Genomic DNA, 15,450 nt, shown 5'->3' with positions numbered 1-15,450 from the left:
CCAATGGTGGTGCATAGCTGATTATAGGATGGAGGTGGATGACAGGATCTAAGGAGAACTTGCCCAAATTTTAAGCTTTGAGGGCTCAGCACAGCTTTAACACCCCCCACTTCCCTCTTGAGCACCCTCTCTCCTCCCCATCCCTTTAGAAACATCCAGACTGGCCAGTATTAATAGCTGAGGTCTTTATTTAAAGTTTTTTATATACAGTAAAAGTGTCACAGATAAATCTGTGACAATCAGACAAGACAAATGTAAATCTCTCTCAACAATTAGCAGCTTAAGATCTATAACTACAGTGTTACGTTCACAAGTGTCATTTCTGTACTTTTCAACCCGTGCAAGTGAGTTTTCTGTTTATTTTTTTACACTTTTAAACCACACTTACAGCTAAGTCAATTGCCTACTACTATACCACCTGGCATACACAACACAGACACACAGGAGGTTTAACTCTTTAGCCATATTCAGAATTCACTTAAAAACTGGCAAGATGATCCAATCTTGAGCCCCTTTGTAGCTTGGCTTCTTCTGCTATAATGCTGCTTTTTTAATAATAATAATATTAATAATAATACCTCCCCCCCTATTTTCAAAGCTGAGAGACAGTGTTTTTCTGCCCCAGTGCAACACGTACAGAAATCAACACTGAATCTGATCAGACCCTAAGAACTCATGGGATTGGAACAGCCCAATTCAGTACTTGCTGTGAGCATGCTGAGTAACATTAAACTAAACTAATGAACCTGAGAGAAAACTTGGTAAAATTTAAAATGGTAAATTTTTTTTTGCATCAAGATTTTCTTTGTTCTTTACATTGAGAGACATGGATGAAATTTATCTGAATCCCAATTTTGATGAAAAGCTGCTGCTTTTTGAACTAACTCTTTTCTTCTTCCCTTTGTATAAGCCAAGTTGTTATGTGCTAAACATATCTAAGCAACTTCAGAATAGTTTCAACTCTGAATACAAAATGTTTTGGGAAACATTCTGCAACTCAGAGATGGTCACTAAAAAGTTTACATCCATAAGGAAGGCGAATGAAAGGTACTCACACACACACTCACGCACCCGTAGCGGAACTGTCTTCTACGCATCATCCAGAAACACTTCATCAAGAAAGCAAACACAACCACTTACAAAGAAAGGGAGCTTTAAAGCTAGAATCACATTTCCAACAATATAATCATTGTTAAGCTATCAGAAATCATCACAGACCTTCAAATTGAAGAGGGAGAAAAACCCCAAAACATTCTGCTAATGCAAAAGGTGAAACACATGGCAGTTGTGTTGGGATATGAGAAGTGGATGCAGCATCATAATGGCATTACTGCAGACAACTTTCTGGAATGGAAGAAACTGTCGAGAGAGAAAGGGACAGACAGACAGACAGACATTGTCCAGAACCATATGTACATGGCCTTCACCAAACAGTTTTGAGGTGATACGTTTCTATTAAGCCTGCGCCTTCTGGCAGAGTAGCAAGTGGTATGTACTGAAGACTACACAGAGTTTAGACACTGAATTAAATTAGGATATAAACAAAAGGAGGGACAAACACTTCCTTCAAATACTACAGATGAGTGGCACTGCGTGTCCAGATCCATTGGCTCTCAACTCCTTCCTGCTTGAGCAATTCTACAGTGATCAAATCTGAGAAAAATGGGTGCAACGGCAGGGTTTCAGAAATAAAGGCAACAAAGTCATGTGCCAAACTAGTTCTTAAGAGTTATTCACACCTTTGTTTCTGATAAAAACTACATAACAGGAAAATGATAGCTACCTGTATCATTTGAATCAGCCCAAGAAGGGTAATAAACAGAACAGAATCTCCCTGGATCTAGAAGCATGGCAGAGGGAGGGAATATTTATGCAATCTTTGCTCTATCGACAACTCTGTAGAAAGCTGATTATTTTTGGCTTGAGTCAGTTGCAACTGGCAATTTGTGTTTTAAGTAGGACAGGAGCAGATAGTGCACATAGTGACAGGGGTGTGCTCGGGTCCCTGGGGAGGGGGTACCTGAGTTTCCTGTGATTATAGACAAAACACAGCATCTCCGAAGGGAGAAGGATGGTGGGATGGAGGAGGGCTTGTCCCTGCTCGCAATCAGAGACCCTCAAAGTTGTTTACGTACTCTAAGGGAATTTCTCAGAACCCAGAACTTGCATCACAGCACAAAACCCCAGGCTTCTGTGTGTCTACATGTGATCACAGAATCATAGAATAGTTAAGGTTGGAAAGGACCTTAAGATCATCGAGTTCCAACCCCCCTGCTACGGGCAGGGACACCTCACACTAAATGATGTGCATGTTCCATATATGTATAGGTATGACTTCAACTGGTTTAGGTCACTTGGGCAATATCTGGTTCCTAAAAGGAACTTAAGCCTGGAAAGAAGGAAAAGTAAGACCTAATTTAAAGATAAGATCTAACTTTCAAAGAGAATCCTGGAGTCTTTTTGGATTGCATGGGGACAAAGTTGAACCTTGGCTTGGTGAAAGGGACACCAGTTAAAAAAACAACACAGAGTGAACGCAGCTTCCCCGCACACGAAGCGTGGCTGCCAGTTTTAGCAGATCACCACCAGCAGCATGTGGTGATAACCTGTTGGGATGTGAGAGTTACAGTTAAGCTGACATTTCCTTTAGAGCCTTGGAAAGGTATCTACACCCAGTACCTGCCCTCATGGCTGAGAAAGAGGATGCTCTCTATGGCACACCACATAAATACAGTGTACAAAGACCTTGACACAGACACACAAATAAACTTACCAGAGCCTGACAGGAGGAAAACTTTGGTTTCACTTTTTAGGGGGTTATTTAAAAATTAAATAAGATACTTCTGAGACAACCATTCTTTTAAGTGGGCTGTTGATTTAGTATTTCTTTCCTTAAAAGAACCTGTCTTTTCCCCAGGAAGGAATGAACAAAAATTCCTTATTCTTATCCTGAGGCCAGGATTGACTGATGACAAGCAAATGATAAATATAAACACACTCTCCTTCACATCTGGAAAAGGGAAGAGGGGAAAAAAGCCCTGCATGACAACGATGGGTGGAGACAGATGTTACTCATGATGCTGCATCTGTACACTCAGGAGGCAGATAAATGGCATAGGAACAGCGCTGCACTCCAGCTAGGCTGGCACTAGAAACTACCCTCTGCCATCCTCAAAACTGTTTCAGGACAAGACGGCTCACAATTGTTCACGCATTTCTTCATTTAAAAACATCACTTCTTTATTTAAAAGGAAAAAAAAAAATAATGACCCTCCCAACCCCTTAAAAAAAAAAAAAAAAGAAAAAAACCAAAACCCCACAAAACCAAAACAACCAAACCCCAATAATAATAATAATAATAATTATAATAAAAACTCCTATTAGAAACAATAAGGAAGCACTGAGAGTTGGAGTATTACACTCTTCAAGTATGCTGTTTGGATTTTTTTTTTTAATCTGTGACTATACACATATAAAAAAAACCTTAAAAGTGCGACCAAGGGCTTCTGCTTAAAGGTAAGTATTTCAAGGACTACTTCAAAATACTGTAGCACGACTGTGCAGTTACTGTGTATGGCATGAGGCTTCCACTTCATTTGCTTAGCCAAGTTAGGCAGCCTTAGAGAAAGTTACTGTAAGTCAGGTTAGCACAAACGGCGAACCCAGACGCTGAGCTGGGAAGGAGATCCACAGGTCGTTGTTTTTCTCTTGTTAAGGAAAGAAACCACTCTGAACGCATACACTGGGACATGGAATGTGAGCAGACTTCACAGTAAAGGTTTAGTGTTACAGGTTTGCTGTGGTACCATCATTCAAGGCTGTGCACTAGATTTAGCTTTGCGTATCTTAAGCTAACCACGTTCTCTTCTTCCTGACAGGTTTAGTACAGTAGTTCAAGCCACAATTTAAATTGCCCATTGGTATGCTCCAAATTTCTGTATTTTATTTATTTCTTTTGTACATTTTAAAGAATCTTAAGATTTGCATCCAAAGAGAACCATGCTACATAAAAATTATCCAGGATTCTCGCCAAAAAGTTCTTGAATAAAATCTAAAAAATACTATTGCAATGCGTCTTGCAGAGAAAAAACTTTATTCTAAATGTAAACAAATTCACTCGGACACTTTAAAACTTCAGCGCAGTAGCTGCTGACTAATCTTTGCCACATGAGCTCACCAAGAGCGCTTGGGGATGCGACGCAGCCGATTCCTGCCGCCATCATCTGGAGGGAGAGAAGAACCGTTCCAAGTAGCCGGTGATGGCGTCCCAGTGCTTCCACAAAAAGGCAATGAAAACCACTATAAATAAAGTGCTGAACGTCCTATTGCGAGTCTTCATGAGGGGCACGACACAGTTGGCCACAGTGGAGACAAAGACGAGGAGGACGGCCATGACGGCCAGGAGGATGTTGATGAACTTCCCCAGCAGATTCCTGGCCGTGGCGTTCTCCAGCCCCTCTAGCTGCACCACTTGCTGCTGCTGCTGCTGCAGCTCCATCTTGGAGATACGGGTCTGGCACGCTTCCAGTGCCTCCTGCCAGCAAGAACACACCGCTGGGTTGCCAGTGCTCCACAGGCCACCCCATGGTGGCCAGCCCATGGCTGTGACCTTACCAACAAGGCCAGAGCAGGGCCACCCTCCTTAAGCAGGACATGAGTCACTGCACTGATCTCATATCCTGCAGCAGGAGGGCAGGAAGCTGTGCCAAGGAGGGTGAGGAGCCCCTTGTTAACTAAGGTGCTGCAGTCTGCAATGCACCATCTCATTTACCCCAGAGAGGCTTGACAAAGGTGACAAGCTGGGTACAAATCAGGCTTCCTTAAGAGCTTCAGCTGCCACTTTGCACTGTCAGCTAGCTGCCTGTCCCTGCATGTGTGGTGCAGTGGTCACCTGAGACCTTACCATCCTTCCTGCCTTACCATGGGAGCCAGAGGGAGCAGGATGCTGACAGCCCTCAGCAATCAGCTTTTGTCCAGAAAGGGGGGGGGGGTTACCTGGTGGGCTGCTCACTCCTGCTTTGGTTTCAAGGGGCCACTGAGGGGACAAAGGTACCGTGTCTGGCAAGCACTCTTCCTCCTCTTCTGGGATGCACATTCTCAGAGCCTCTCATTTTCATTACTTTCCTTGCCTGTGTTTATCCAACCCTTCTGTAAGCCCATTCAATTCTCTAGTCAACCCGGCAGAAAACTAAGTCAACAGAAACAACTAACCAAAAAGGCTTGGCCACATTCTGCTTGCTTAGTGAGCGTGAGCTCAGGGAAAGGTTTGAGCAGTACTAAGGCTGGGGCTGCACAGCAGCATGGTGTGGCATTGCCATAGCTCTGGGTGACACTGCAAGGCCTGCAGAAGGAAGCTGTCTAGGAGATGGGTAAGAGGCATGAGATTTATGAAACTGCCCCTAGGAAGAGGCAAACCAAAATGATGTGGAAGAAAGAGACTATCCTGGACAAAGCATCTCTGAACTTTTGACTTGGGGGTGATTGTTTATGGATATTTCACCATGTTGAACCTCAAGAGGACCAACCCAATCCACAATACAACACTGATGACATGCAGTGGGTGGGCTAGGGAGAAGAGAGGTTTTAAGGCAATTAATGCAGTGAGACATTTCTGCTCTTGGAGATACCAAGCTACAACTTTCCCGTTAACGCTCCCCTCTGTGTTACCTTTCTCAGACATAAAGGCCACCATCAGGTAACATCTAGAAATCTGCAGCAAGTAGCAGTCTCTCTCAGACTGATCACTGCAAAAGGAACCAGGACTCCGGTCCTCTGCAGCATCAGCCCACGCTCTTAACTAGTTTTTCATGCAAGAAAACTCAGCACTTAACCTTTTCCCCAGCAATGCTGAGGAATAGTCTGGCCCTGTTTGCAAGTTCATGCTTTACGATTCAGTGCTTTTAGTGAAGATTAAAAAACTATTGAGAAATCCCCACCTCAATTTAAGTTTTGAACCTTACTTCTTCCTGCCATGTTAAATTGGAGAGGAGAACAAAACTTGAGTACTGTAACACTCCCCCAAGGGAAAGGCTCCTGTTTACTCTATCAGAGGCCATGGCACCAGTGTCCACAGACACTGATTTATTTTAACCTCATCCTAAAGGTCATTGTCACCTGTTACATTTCTCTGTCACTGCATCATGTCAGTGGAGGTCAATGAAACATGAGGGCTTCTCTTCAGTAACAGCCCATGAATGCACAGGGCAAAACTGCTCAGCCTGTTCTAACCACAGCCAGCCTGGAAGGACATGGACCTGACCTGACTTGCAGCTGGATCTACAAGCGTGCCAAAAGCACAGCCTGCTCTGTCTGCAGAGGAAATCACCTGGCTGCAGCACCTCCAGGGGTTGGAAAGAGGAAGAACTCTGGCCCACAATGCTCAGCTCACCCGTATAAATATCCCACATCAGCAATCAGAACAGAGATGCCTGCTAAAACTAGCACAACAAGCGCTTAAAATGGATGATAGACCCATTTCTGAACAGGCCTTTCTTCTTTAGATTTTGCATCAGCCCAGATAATTTCCCACGTCTTTTGCTCTGTGGAAAACCCTACAACTTCATTACCTCTGTTTCCATAGCTTTGGTCTTGTGTGTACTGAAAGAAATTTCTCTTTTAAAAACACCTCCTTGTTTGGGCAAAACCAGCAGAAATAATTGTTTTTTGACTCAATGCAGTGGATATCCAAAGCCATTTTCCCTTAGCTATATGTGACCACTGCTGTAAAATTAGTGACACAGGAACATACCATAGGGCCTGCTAAGTGGAAATACTACTGTAAAAAAGGTGCTTAGGTCACGTCCCATTGCCTTTCAAACACGGCCTGTGCAAAACATGGCTGCAGGCTTCCACTTCGCTACACCTGAATTAAAACTGCTGCTCTGGAGGGAGGGGAAGGCTCCCCTGCAGGTGAGCCTGCTGCTGCTGCGCGGGCACAGCTATCACAAGAGAAGTTCCTTGGAGAGATACCAGAGGGTCAGAGGTGGAATAAAGGCCCTTACAGAACTCTCCATATGCAGGTTAGCAATAAAGCTACGAGGATTAAAACCAAATACTGAACCACAGAAGTCTTTCAAAAGGGAATGAGCTACAGAAAGAACAGGCTGAAGGCAGGACTTGAGTCTCCTTGCTTCTGTCACCCACCTGGATGTCCCGGGCTCGCTCATAAGACTGATAGGCAATTTTCTCCTCCATGCTGGCCAGCTCCTGTTTTAAATTGAGAATCTCATTCTGATGGAGCTCAGTCAGGTCATTTAGCTGCTCTTCGAGTCTTTCACATCTAGAAATGACATACACAGTACAGCAGCTTTAATGAGGATGACAAAACTACACCAGTAACAAACAATGATCACCATAGACTTTTTACTGCCAACTTTGTGGCATCTCAGTCATTACACACATGTGCATTACAGTGTAAGGCCCTCTCACTGGGAATTAAGGAAATCCTTTCTACCAGGTAAGGCAGTGTTAATCCTGTTTCTGTCCTGGGGAAAAACAGAGCAGTTAAATACCAACTGTCAAGTGATGCAAGAAATCAAGGACAGAATTAGAATAGAGCAAGTTATTCCTCAAACTTCAGTGTAAAGCCAACAGCTCCCTTCTAATACCATAAGCTCTTAAGCATTTCCATCTACACTTGAAACAGTAACAGGCATAGAAATGACACAGACAGGAAACGTGATGATGCCTCAGAGAACATGACAGCCCTGACTGATCTCTGCATGTGAGGTCATATGGGTATCTGACTTTTTATCTCCCACAAATGATGCAGCTCAACTATCAAAGACCTTCACATTGGTCACAAGAAGGGCACATGAATCATTAACCTGCAGGCTTATTTTTCAGTTTGGTCCTATGAGTGGCCTGGGAGCAGTCCTGAGGACAAGGGCTGCCCCCAAAAACTGAGTTACAACAATTCTGAGAGATGCCATGTTGTTTCTCATTGAGAAAGCTCTAAATTGACTTCAATGATAGCTCCATCCTGTTGTTTTAGCACTTTCAAAGTATATACTTTGGCATTTGCATGCAGTGCTTCATTTTTTAAATTCAAAGTCCGTATTTACAAGTAACTCCTGCTTCAATACCCTTTTAGAATCAGGCAATTATTGCTATTACTTCCAAAAGGTAACACACACAGAGTGAGGCTACAGCCAGAGGTTGGGAGCAGTGAGCAGGGCACCATCCACACCACCCCTTCCACCATTCTTCCCACCCGCTTCTCACTCCTGCTTCGTTACTACCTCTGGTAACTGAGGAATGGGTACAGCTACCATGGCTGTGGGGTTTTCCCACTCGTTGTAACAGCATGGAAAAGGCTTACCATACAGCTCTTACCATCTGATCCTTGATACTAGTAACTGAGAAATTTCTAAGGAATTCAACAAAGAGATAATTCCTCATTTTAATTTCAGTTTCCCTCTGACTCCATCTGAATTTAATTCATACATACACACATATGAAATTAATAAACAATATTTATCTAGAATGATGAATTTAACTACAAGTTCTAAAACCAGGACAAAAATCCTGCTTCTGGGTTTTGGGATTTTTTTTTAATCAGTTTTTTTGGTGCTCCACAAGTTAAATATTCAGGTTGTGTAGGCAAAAGCTGGCCTTTAAAAGCAGTCTGGGTTTTGTTTTTAACTGAAAAATCTGAAGAGAATTTCCATTTCCATTCCCAATGCAATCCTGCTTCAAACTAAGGAGGAGGCAGACATAGCATGACCATTTCCAGCAATGAAACACACGTGGTCAACCAGCAGTGAGGCTGAGACAACGGCCAGCTGACCCAGCTCAGGCCAGGAGGTGCCACAAGAGCTGTGCAATGAGACAGGACACACGAGAGAACTGACCTCCCAGGAACAAGCAGCTGCAAACAAGGGAATAGCCATGGAAAGACTGCCTAAAGAAGGAGGTAATTAATACTGCCATTTGTTCCCACCCAACTTAAAACAAACCACTTGCCAACCACCAAGAAGAAATCACAAGTAAACCCACTCTAAGTCGCAAAAGCAGCATCAATTACTTGAAATAGATTCACTTTGTTAATAGATTACAAAAATCTCAAGGGGGTTTATTACACAAAAAGGGACTTAAGCATTCCTGAAAATTATCATGATTACGCCTTTTAACCTCCTCCTTTACAAAGCAACTGTTCCCAGGCAGCTTAAACCCTGTTCTCTAGCAAGAAACTGTATTTTCACAACTTCAAAACTACCTCAATCTACAGGAAACATAAGGAAACCCTGCAAATCCATATAGTTAAGAGTTCAAGTATAGCGTTATTTGCAAGAGGCCTGGCTCCTGCCCTGTCTGCAGGACTACAGGCTTGCTCCTGAACCACGCTTCACCTCCCCGCTCGACCCCAGAGCTGCTGCAGTTTATACACAAGAAGCACTCCCACTTTCAAAAGCTGGTGGTAGGGAGCTGCTGGAATTGGGTTATTTAGAAAACAAAACACCCCCCCCCCACACACCCCCTTCCCACACTTGGTTTTGAAATTACTCTTCCTCCATTTACCTTCTTTTCACTCCTTGTCCCATTATCTGCGATTCAGAAAAAAGTTTTCCCTGTTGTTTTCTACTGGTGCTCAAATCTGACAAGCTGAGAAGGGCTCATGTGACTTACAGAGCCCAAAGCCAGGGTTTTCCTGCTCAAGGATGGTTCACATTTAATTCAGAGGTATTACAGAAATACCACTTGTCATGAGGGTTAAGATAATACTCACACTCCCTCTCTAACATGAGTGCCAGTCTATGCAATAGACTTTAACTTGTCTGTGAATACTGCAGTGCCTTGAATGATGAATCCCACTTTATGTCCAGTAAATTCCTCACTGGAGTCCAAGAATTCCTTTTTCACTAGCTAAAATGTGACATTTCTCCTCAAGTATTACTAGCCTCCAGATTGACATGCTCCTGCACGGAAACTTTGCTGCGTAAAAGCCTAGTGCCAACTGTCATGAGTACCTTGGGGAACATTGGAGATAGGCGCTTGGCTGAAGTGTGGGATATGGAAACATTCTAGTCAAAAAACCCATGTCAGACTTTCACATGTTCTCTGAGACTCACTGCTTGGGAACCAGCTTATCTGGGAAAGGCTAAACACAGTAATGGCCACCACATTTTTTTTGGCATTTTAAAGTAATGGCTGTAATATACATGACTAATACAGCATATATAAGAGATAGACGAGATGAAAAAGACATTTTATGTGCACTCAGTACATATTCTGGTGAGTAAAGAAACTCACAGGTGGGTGAGCACCTGCCTGACCCAACACACTGCCCTCACTGCCAGCCATGCTCCAGCATGGCCGCTTCAACACCCCTAGACCTCAGAGGATTGATCTGGTTTACGTGAGAACAGACTGAAGTCCAACAATTGGACTTCAGCAACAATCAGATAAATGACTTCACCAGCATCTAGCATTACGGCTGATGGATTTCTGTGGACAGACACATGCGAGATCTAAATACCCTTTCCAAGGATACCAGGCTTGGGAAGAAACCCAAACCCTCAGACTGGCCATGCTCCAACTACATGAGCTCACTGCGTACAAACAGGTTCCTGAAGGCACACACAAGATGAAAATACTCAGCAGGAACTTCATTTCAGTCTCAATAGCACAGAAAGTCCCTGTTCGTATCAGTAAACAACCGGCACCTTCCCACCGATGAGATAAGCAACAAGCAACCCAGCGCCTGCTCCCGGTGCACAAGAAACACAATGAGGGCCAAGGCACCGCCAGAATCTTCCTTCCTCTGTGACTCAGCCCGGCTGCAATGCTCCGGGGCTGGCACATGCTGCCAGCAGGCAGGCAGGGCAGCACAGCCCCACACCGCAGCACCAGGGCAGCAGAACTGGAGCGACTGCACCAGCAAGTCCCTGCCTGGAGCCAGCTCACAAACCAGCAGCTATGCAGATTGATATGAAAGGTCTGGAAGCAGGGAGAGGGAGGAGACTGAGGTGGCCACAGAAAATGTGCAAAGTGAGCCATGGCTGATAAACAGAAACTGCACAAACACACAAGGGAAAGATCAGGACCTGCAAGAAAAAACATCTCGGAAAGAGGAAATGGACAAAAACCAGGTCAGAAAATGTCATGGCACCTGCTTTGTTCCAGCTTCCAGGTACAACACACTCAGTGTTGCCCTATCAGTAAAGGCTTCTCCAAAATACTTCTTCTTTTAAGCTCTAACTGAACTCAGTGCTTGTTTTTGAAAGCTTCCCAGAAGTAGAGCAAAGTTATAACCAGCTTTTAAAGCCACTTAAGATTAATTTGAATCCCCAGCTCCAAACCACAACCTCCATTCCCATCTTCTCATTTTTTCTGAAGAGAGCTGGGGAACAGGGTTCCTGCTCAGAGAAACAGAAGCCAGCCCCCTCCACCAAGCCAGAATCCTCCTCTGCCCTGAGACGTATCAGCTAACCTTCCAGGTCTCAGGGCGATGTTGGCTTTAATCTTAATGATGGTTTAAAGTACAAAAGATATCAAAGAAGAATCTAGATTTGTACAATAAGGTGTTAATCTCACTGTGATTAACCCATGAGCTCCTCAGATCATGCAGTTACTTCCTCTCCTCTGAGCCTGCAGTGACAAGGGCACTTCATGTGCCCTTAACTGGTCCTCTTTAAAGGTCATACCTTTAATTAATTCACAGCAACATTCCAAATGGCAGGTCTAAAATATTATCTTTTTAAACATTTATCAACCAAATACAGATTCTCCTGGAAGCTTTTCACTCCAAGCTGCCTTGGTGAGTGGTTAGGCTCTATGCTCACCTCAGTAAAGGTTAACGGCATACAACTGATAGGGCTTCATATTGCAGAAGCAATGAGGACCTACATGAACCCTGCTATGTGGTGTCAGGGAATAACTAACCAGTTTAGCCGACAACATATATCAGTCCCCAAGGTCTTCTATTATACTTTCAGACCAGTCCTTCAGCTGTACGGTGCTTGCATGCAGTGTTCCACCATGAATGTGGGAAACAACAACCTACACACAACAAACAGGACCCTCTGCTGGGGAACATAAGATCAAACTCTGCACAACACTGTTATGTGACCTGCTGACAATGAGGCACTAGGAACCAAAGTTGCTGTGCTGGGCGCCGCTCTCAGCCAAATCGCTGATCGCTGCAAAGCAGGATTAGGAAGTGGTGTTGGGCTGGCTTTGTCTATCTAAGCTTTGCAAAGCACACAGAAAGCTTGCTGTCTCTACAAGATCCTATCAGGCTAAGCCTTTCCAAATGTTTTTCCAACGATCTGGCACCAGTTTGTCTAAAAAGCTGCAGGACAGCTTCATGTCGTGCTGTGCAAACCAGCGCAGCAAGTGGCACACAATACCTGTCCCCACACCCAGCAGCTCTGCTGAGCCTCACAGCCTGGCCAAAGTGACAAAGGCCATAAGCAACCTATTACACAAGCCTGCTGTCCTCCATCAGAATGAGGACTTAGGCCCCTTGCAGTTGTCTGAAGTTTAAGCAGTGCAGCTTAAGAATCCCGCTGATTTGGACTGCAGTGTCCTGAATGGCTACAGAATGGCAGCTGGTAACTCTTCCCTCTGGAGCCTGGGACAAGCCCTTGCTCCCAGTGTGTGACAGCGAGGACGCAAGATATGGACAGCGGGCAGCCTGCTGAAAGCTCTCTCCCACCCAACAAGGAAGGGAAAGGGGAAGTGTTCCCTGGAACCTCTCCATGGGTTGCCTTCCTTGGCAGGAAGGTGGGGGTAGCCTGGAGGTGGCAGGAGGAACTGGCTGCCACACCACACTCTTCCATCACCTCTCCTCTGTGACCAGATCAGGAACAGCAGTACTGCAGTAATTCCCCGGCCCTTCCATTCCTTTCAGCAAGGGGAAGGCTGACAGAAACACAGGTTACCCACTTAGAGAGCCAAGTGACCTCCAGGACAAGAGCACTGCCAATATTAGCATTTAATTTCATTTGATTTCATTGAACCCTGCCTCTATGGGCCTGAGTGCAGAAGGGAAGAGGATAATCTAGTTTCAGCAAGACCATGTCTTTTTTTGAGAACCCTAAGAAAGCTGGATCTTTCTTTCTCTGGCAGACATGGATCTGAGCATTGGAGGAGGCAGGTCAGGATACTTCCCACACGTAGTTCCCTGCCTCTCGCCTTGGCGCAAACCTTTGCAAGGTTTTTGCAGGGAAATGCTCTGTCTGGATAACAGTAACTGCATCAATATATTCCTGGCCTTTTGGGACACTGTTCTAAACCGCTTAGGTTTAACTTTGTATCTTGAAGACACTACAAAGTAACCTAATTTCCTCGCTATTTCTTTCTTATACGGAAAGGGAGACGAGCAGCAAGACAACAATATTGACAAAAGACAAAGCTGGAAGAGCGAAATCCTAAGACCACAGAGCTTCCCATCTGAATCAGGCTGCTGGGAACAACCCTCTGAGTAGTCCTGTCCAGGACTGGTGCCCTGCAACTTGCAGTATTTCATTTAAAACACAGTACCAAAGCACCTACCTGTACCGCTCCTCCTGTAGCGTCTGCATTATTAGCGAGTAGTCCCTCTGATAGCGAACCTTAAGGTCCTCAAATGACTCTTCCAGTCTTGTCTGTGTCTCTCGAATTTCTTGAATCTCATGCAGTATTGCATCAAACCCTGAGCTCTGCATATCCAGAGTGTTTGTTTTGAAGCTAGAAGCTCCCACAGGGCCCCCTGTTGTGCTGTTGGCTCCCACAGAACCCGATGTGGCACTGGAGCAGTCCTCCTCACTGCCATATTTTGGGCTTGACTGAAAGTTCTGAATAACACCTAAAGCCTTGCCTCCTGTCCCATCTTCCTGGCCTTCTTCTAAGGAGTCTTTCAGATTAGCAATGTTGTCTGCACTCCCAAACTTGTTCCTTATGAGGGAGGCAATCTCCCGGGGTTTGGAAACCACAGCTCCTGCTGCTGAATGTGTGGCTTGGGAGAAACTGGAAAGCCCACCTTTCACACTGTCTACTACTCCCTCGCTGAAGCCAGTGACTTTTGCTCCAACATCTTTCAAACCCTGATGCATATCCCTGAAGACATCCTTCGGCTGCCGAGGGATCCCATTCTGCTCAATCTCTCGCAGCTTTCGATGGTAATGTTCTAGTTTCTTCTGCAGCTGCAAGATAGTTTGGGCTGACTTTTGATTTTTCTTCTCAAACACCTGCTTAATGCGGGCGCTTTGTTGCTTGTCTGCGTTATTGGCCAGTTTCAGGTACTCTGCCACATTGTCATCACGGGCTGTTTGTTCAATTTTGATCTGCTCGGTCAACTTCAGTATCTTCTGCTGCAGGTGTGTGATAGCCACTTTTGTACGCTGAGGATCTGGGGTCCCATCAACAGAGTCTGCGTTGATGCTTCCATCAGTGCTTGAGGCCACGGCACTGGAGGTCTGTGCTAAGCTGCTCACGTCCAACCGCTCAATCTAGGCGAGGAGAGAGAGACATGTAAGTGCTAATCACCAGCTTCACTAATATAAACCCATTCCTTCTTTGTTCTAACACACTTGACAAGCAGATGTAATTCTGCAGAAATGCACCCTTTTTCAGCTGCCCAACTGAGCTTCATGTGCTTCACAGACACCTAGTAAAAGCTGAGGAAAAAGCAAAACCTTTTGTACTTAAGCCAGCTTAACGGCCTCAAACCACCAAAAACTCAACTCAGATAAAGACACGGCACCCACGTTCGGCAGGCTGAGTTCTTTTAAGTGTTGGTGCGAAGCCATCAGCTCTGTCAGCTGGTGAGTAAAGACAGGGAAGGTAACTGTGGAAGAGCAAAACCCACGCACATCAGTTTATGGCAAACCCAGGTTATTACCGGGGCTTCACCTGCTGCACGAAAACAACGACGAGACTTAGGGAAACCAGAGGGTCTACTACGGCCAAAGCTTAAAGCAGAGACAGAGCCCCCCGGAGCCCGCTCCTGAGCGGCGAGCCTGAGAGCAGGGGCCGCGGCAGGCGGCACTTGCCCGGACACACCCCGCCGTTAGCTCCCAAGTTAAGCGCTGTTCCATCCCGCAGGAACCGCGCACGCTGACCGAGCCCCGACGCCTCCCTTCCTTCCCCCTCCCCTGCCCCGCTAACGGTACCAGTACCTTGTTGCGGCGGAGCAGCAGCGCACGCTCCCAGTGCATGGCTCCCGCCCCGCGCCCGCATGGCTGCGCCACCACACCTGAGCCCGGCCCCAAATAAGAAGGCCACGCCCCCGGCCCCGCCCCCGAGAAGGGCGTCCCGTGACGGAAGAGAGGCCTCGCCCCTCCCCTCCCCTGCCCAGCAACCCCGGCCCGGGCAGACGCGGACCCAGAGCCCAGCGGCCGCCAGCCCCACCCCGCGGCGGCCCGGAGCTGAATTCAGACCAAACGCAGGTTCCGGGAGCGGCAAACGGCCCTGGGACCCGTGGGATGAACCCGCTGTGATTCGCACCCTACACGCCCAGCAAACAAG

The 15,450-nt window shown here is 45.8% G+C and overlaps 1 protein-coding gene across 13 annotated transcripts in view; it reads right to left on the bottom strand.

Moving 5' to 3' along the window:
- Positions 1–3,921: 3,921 nt before the first annotated feature.
- Positions 3,922–15,450, bottom strand: part of TMCC1 (transmembrane and coiled-coil domain family 1) — a 120,797-nt gene continuing 109,268 nt past the window's right edge. For 10 of the 13 annotated variants that reach the window (XM_061362518.1, XM_061362517.1, XM_061362520.1 and 7 more), the window contains 3 exons: positions 13,498–14,432; positions 7,144–7,279; positions 3,922–4,534 (listed from right to left, as the gene is read on the bottom strand). In XM_061362518.1, coding sequence (XP_061218502.1) covers positions 4,220–4,534; positions 7,144–7,279; positions 13,498–14,432 — 1,386 coding nt within the window. In that variant the 3' untranslated portion in view covers positions 3,922–4,219. The other 3 variants (XM_061362527.1, XM_061362526.1, XM_061362522.1) reach the window with 3 other exon arrangements.

This window comes from Neopsephotus bourkii, unplaced genomic scaffold (assembly GCF_033783945.1).
Source record: "Neopsephotus bourkii isolate Nb327-2 ecotype Australia unplaced genomic scaffold, CSIRO-AGI_Nbou_v1 NB_1120, whole genome shotgun sequence".
NCBI classification, from domain to species: domain Eukaryota; kingdom Metazoa; phylum Chordata; class Aves; order Psittaciformes; family Psittacidae; genus Neopsephotus; species Neopsephotus bourkii.
The sequence above is the reverse complement of the archived record's forward strand: the minus strand, read 5'-3'. Positions and strand labels throughout refer to the sequence as shown.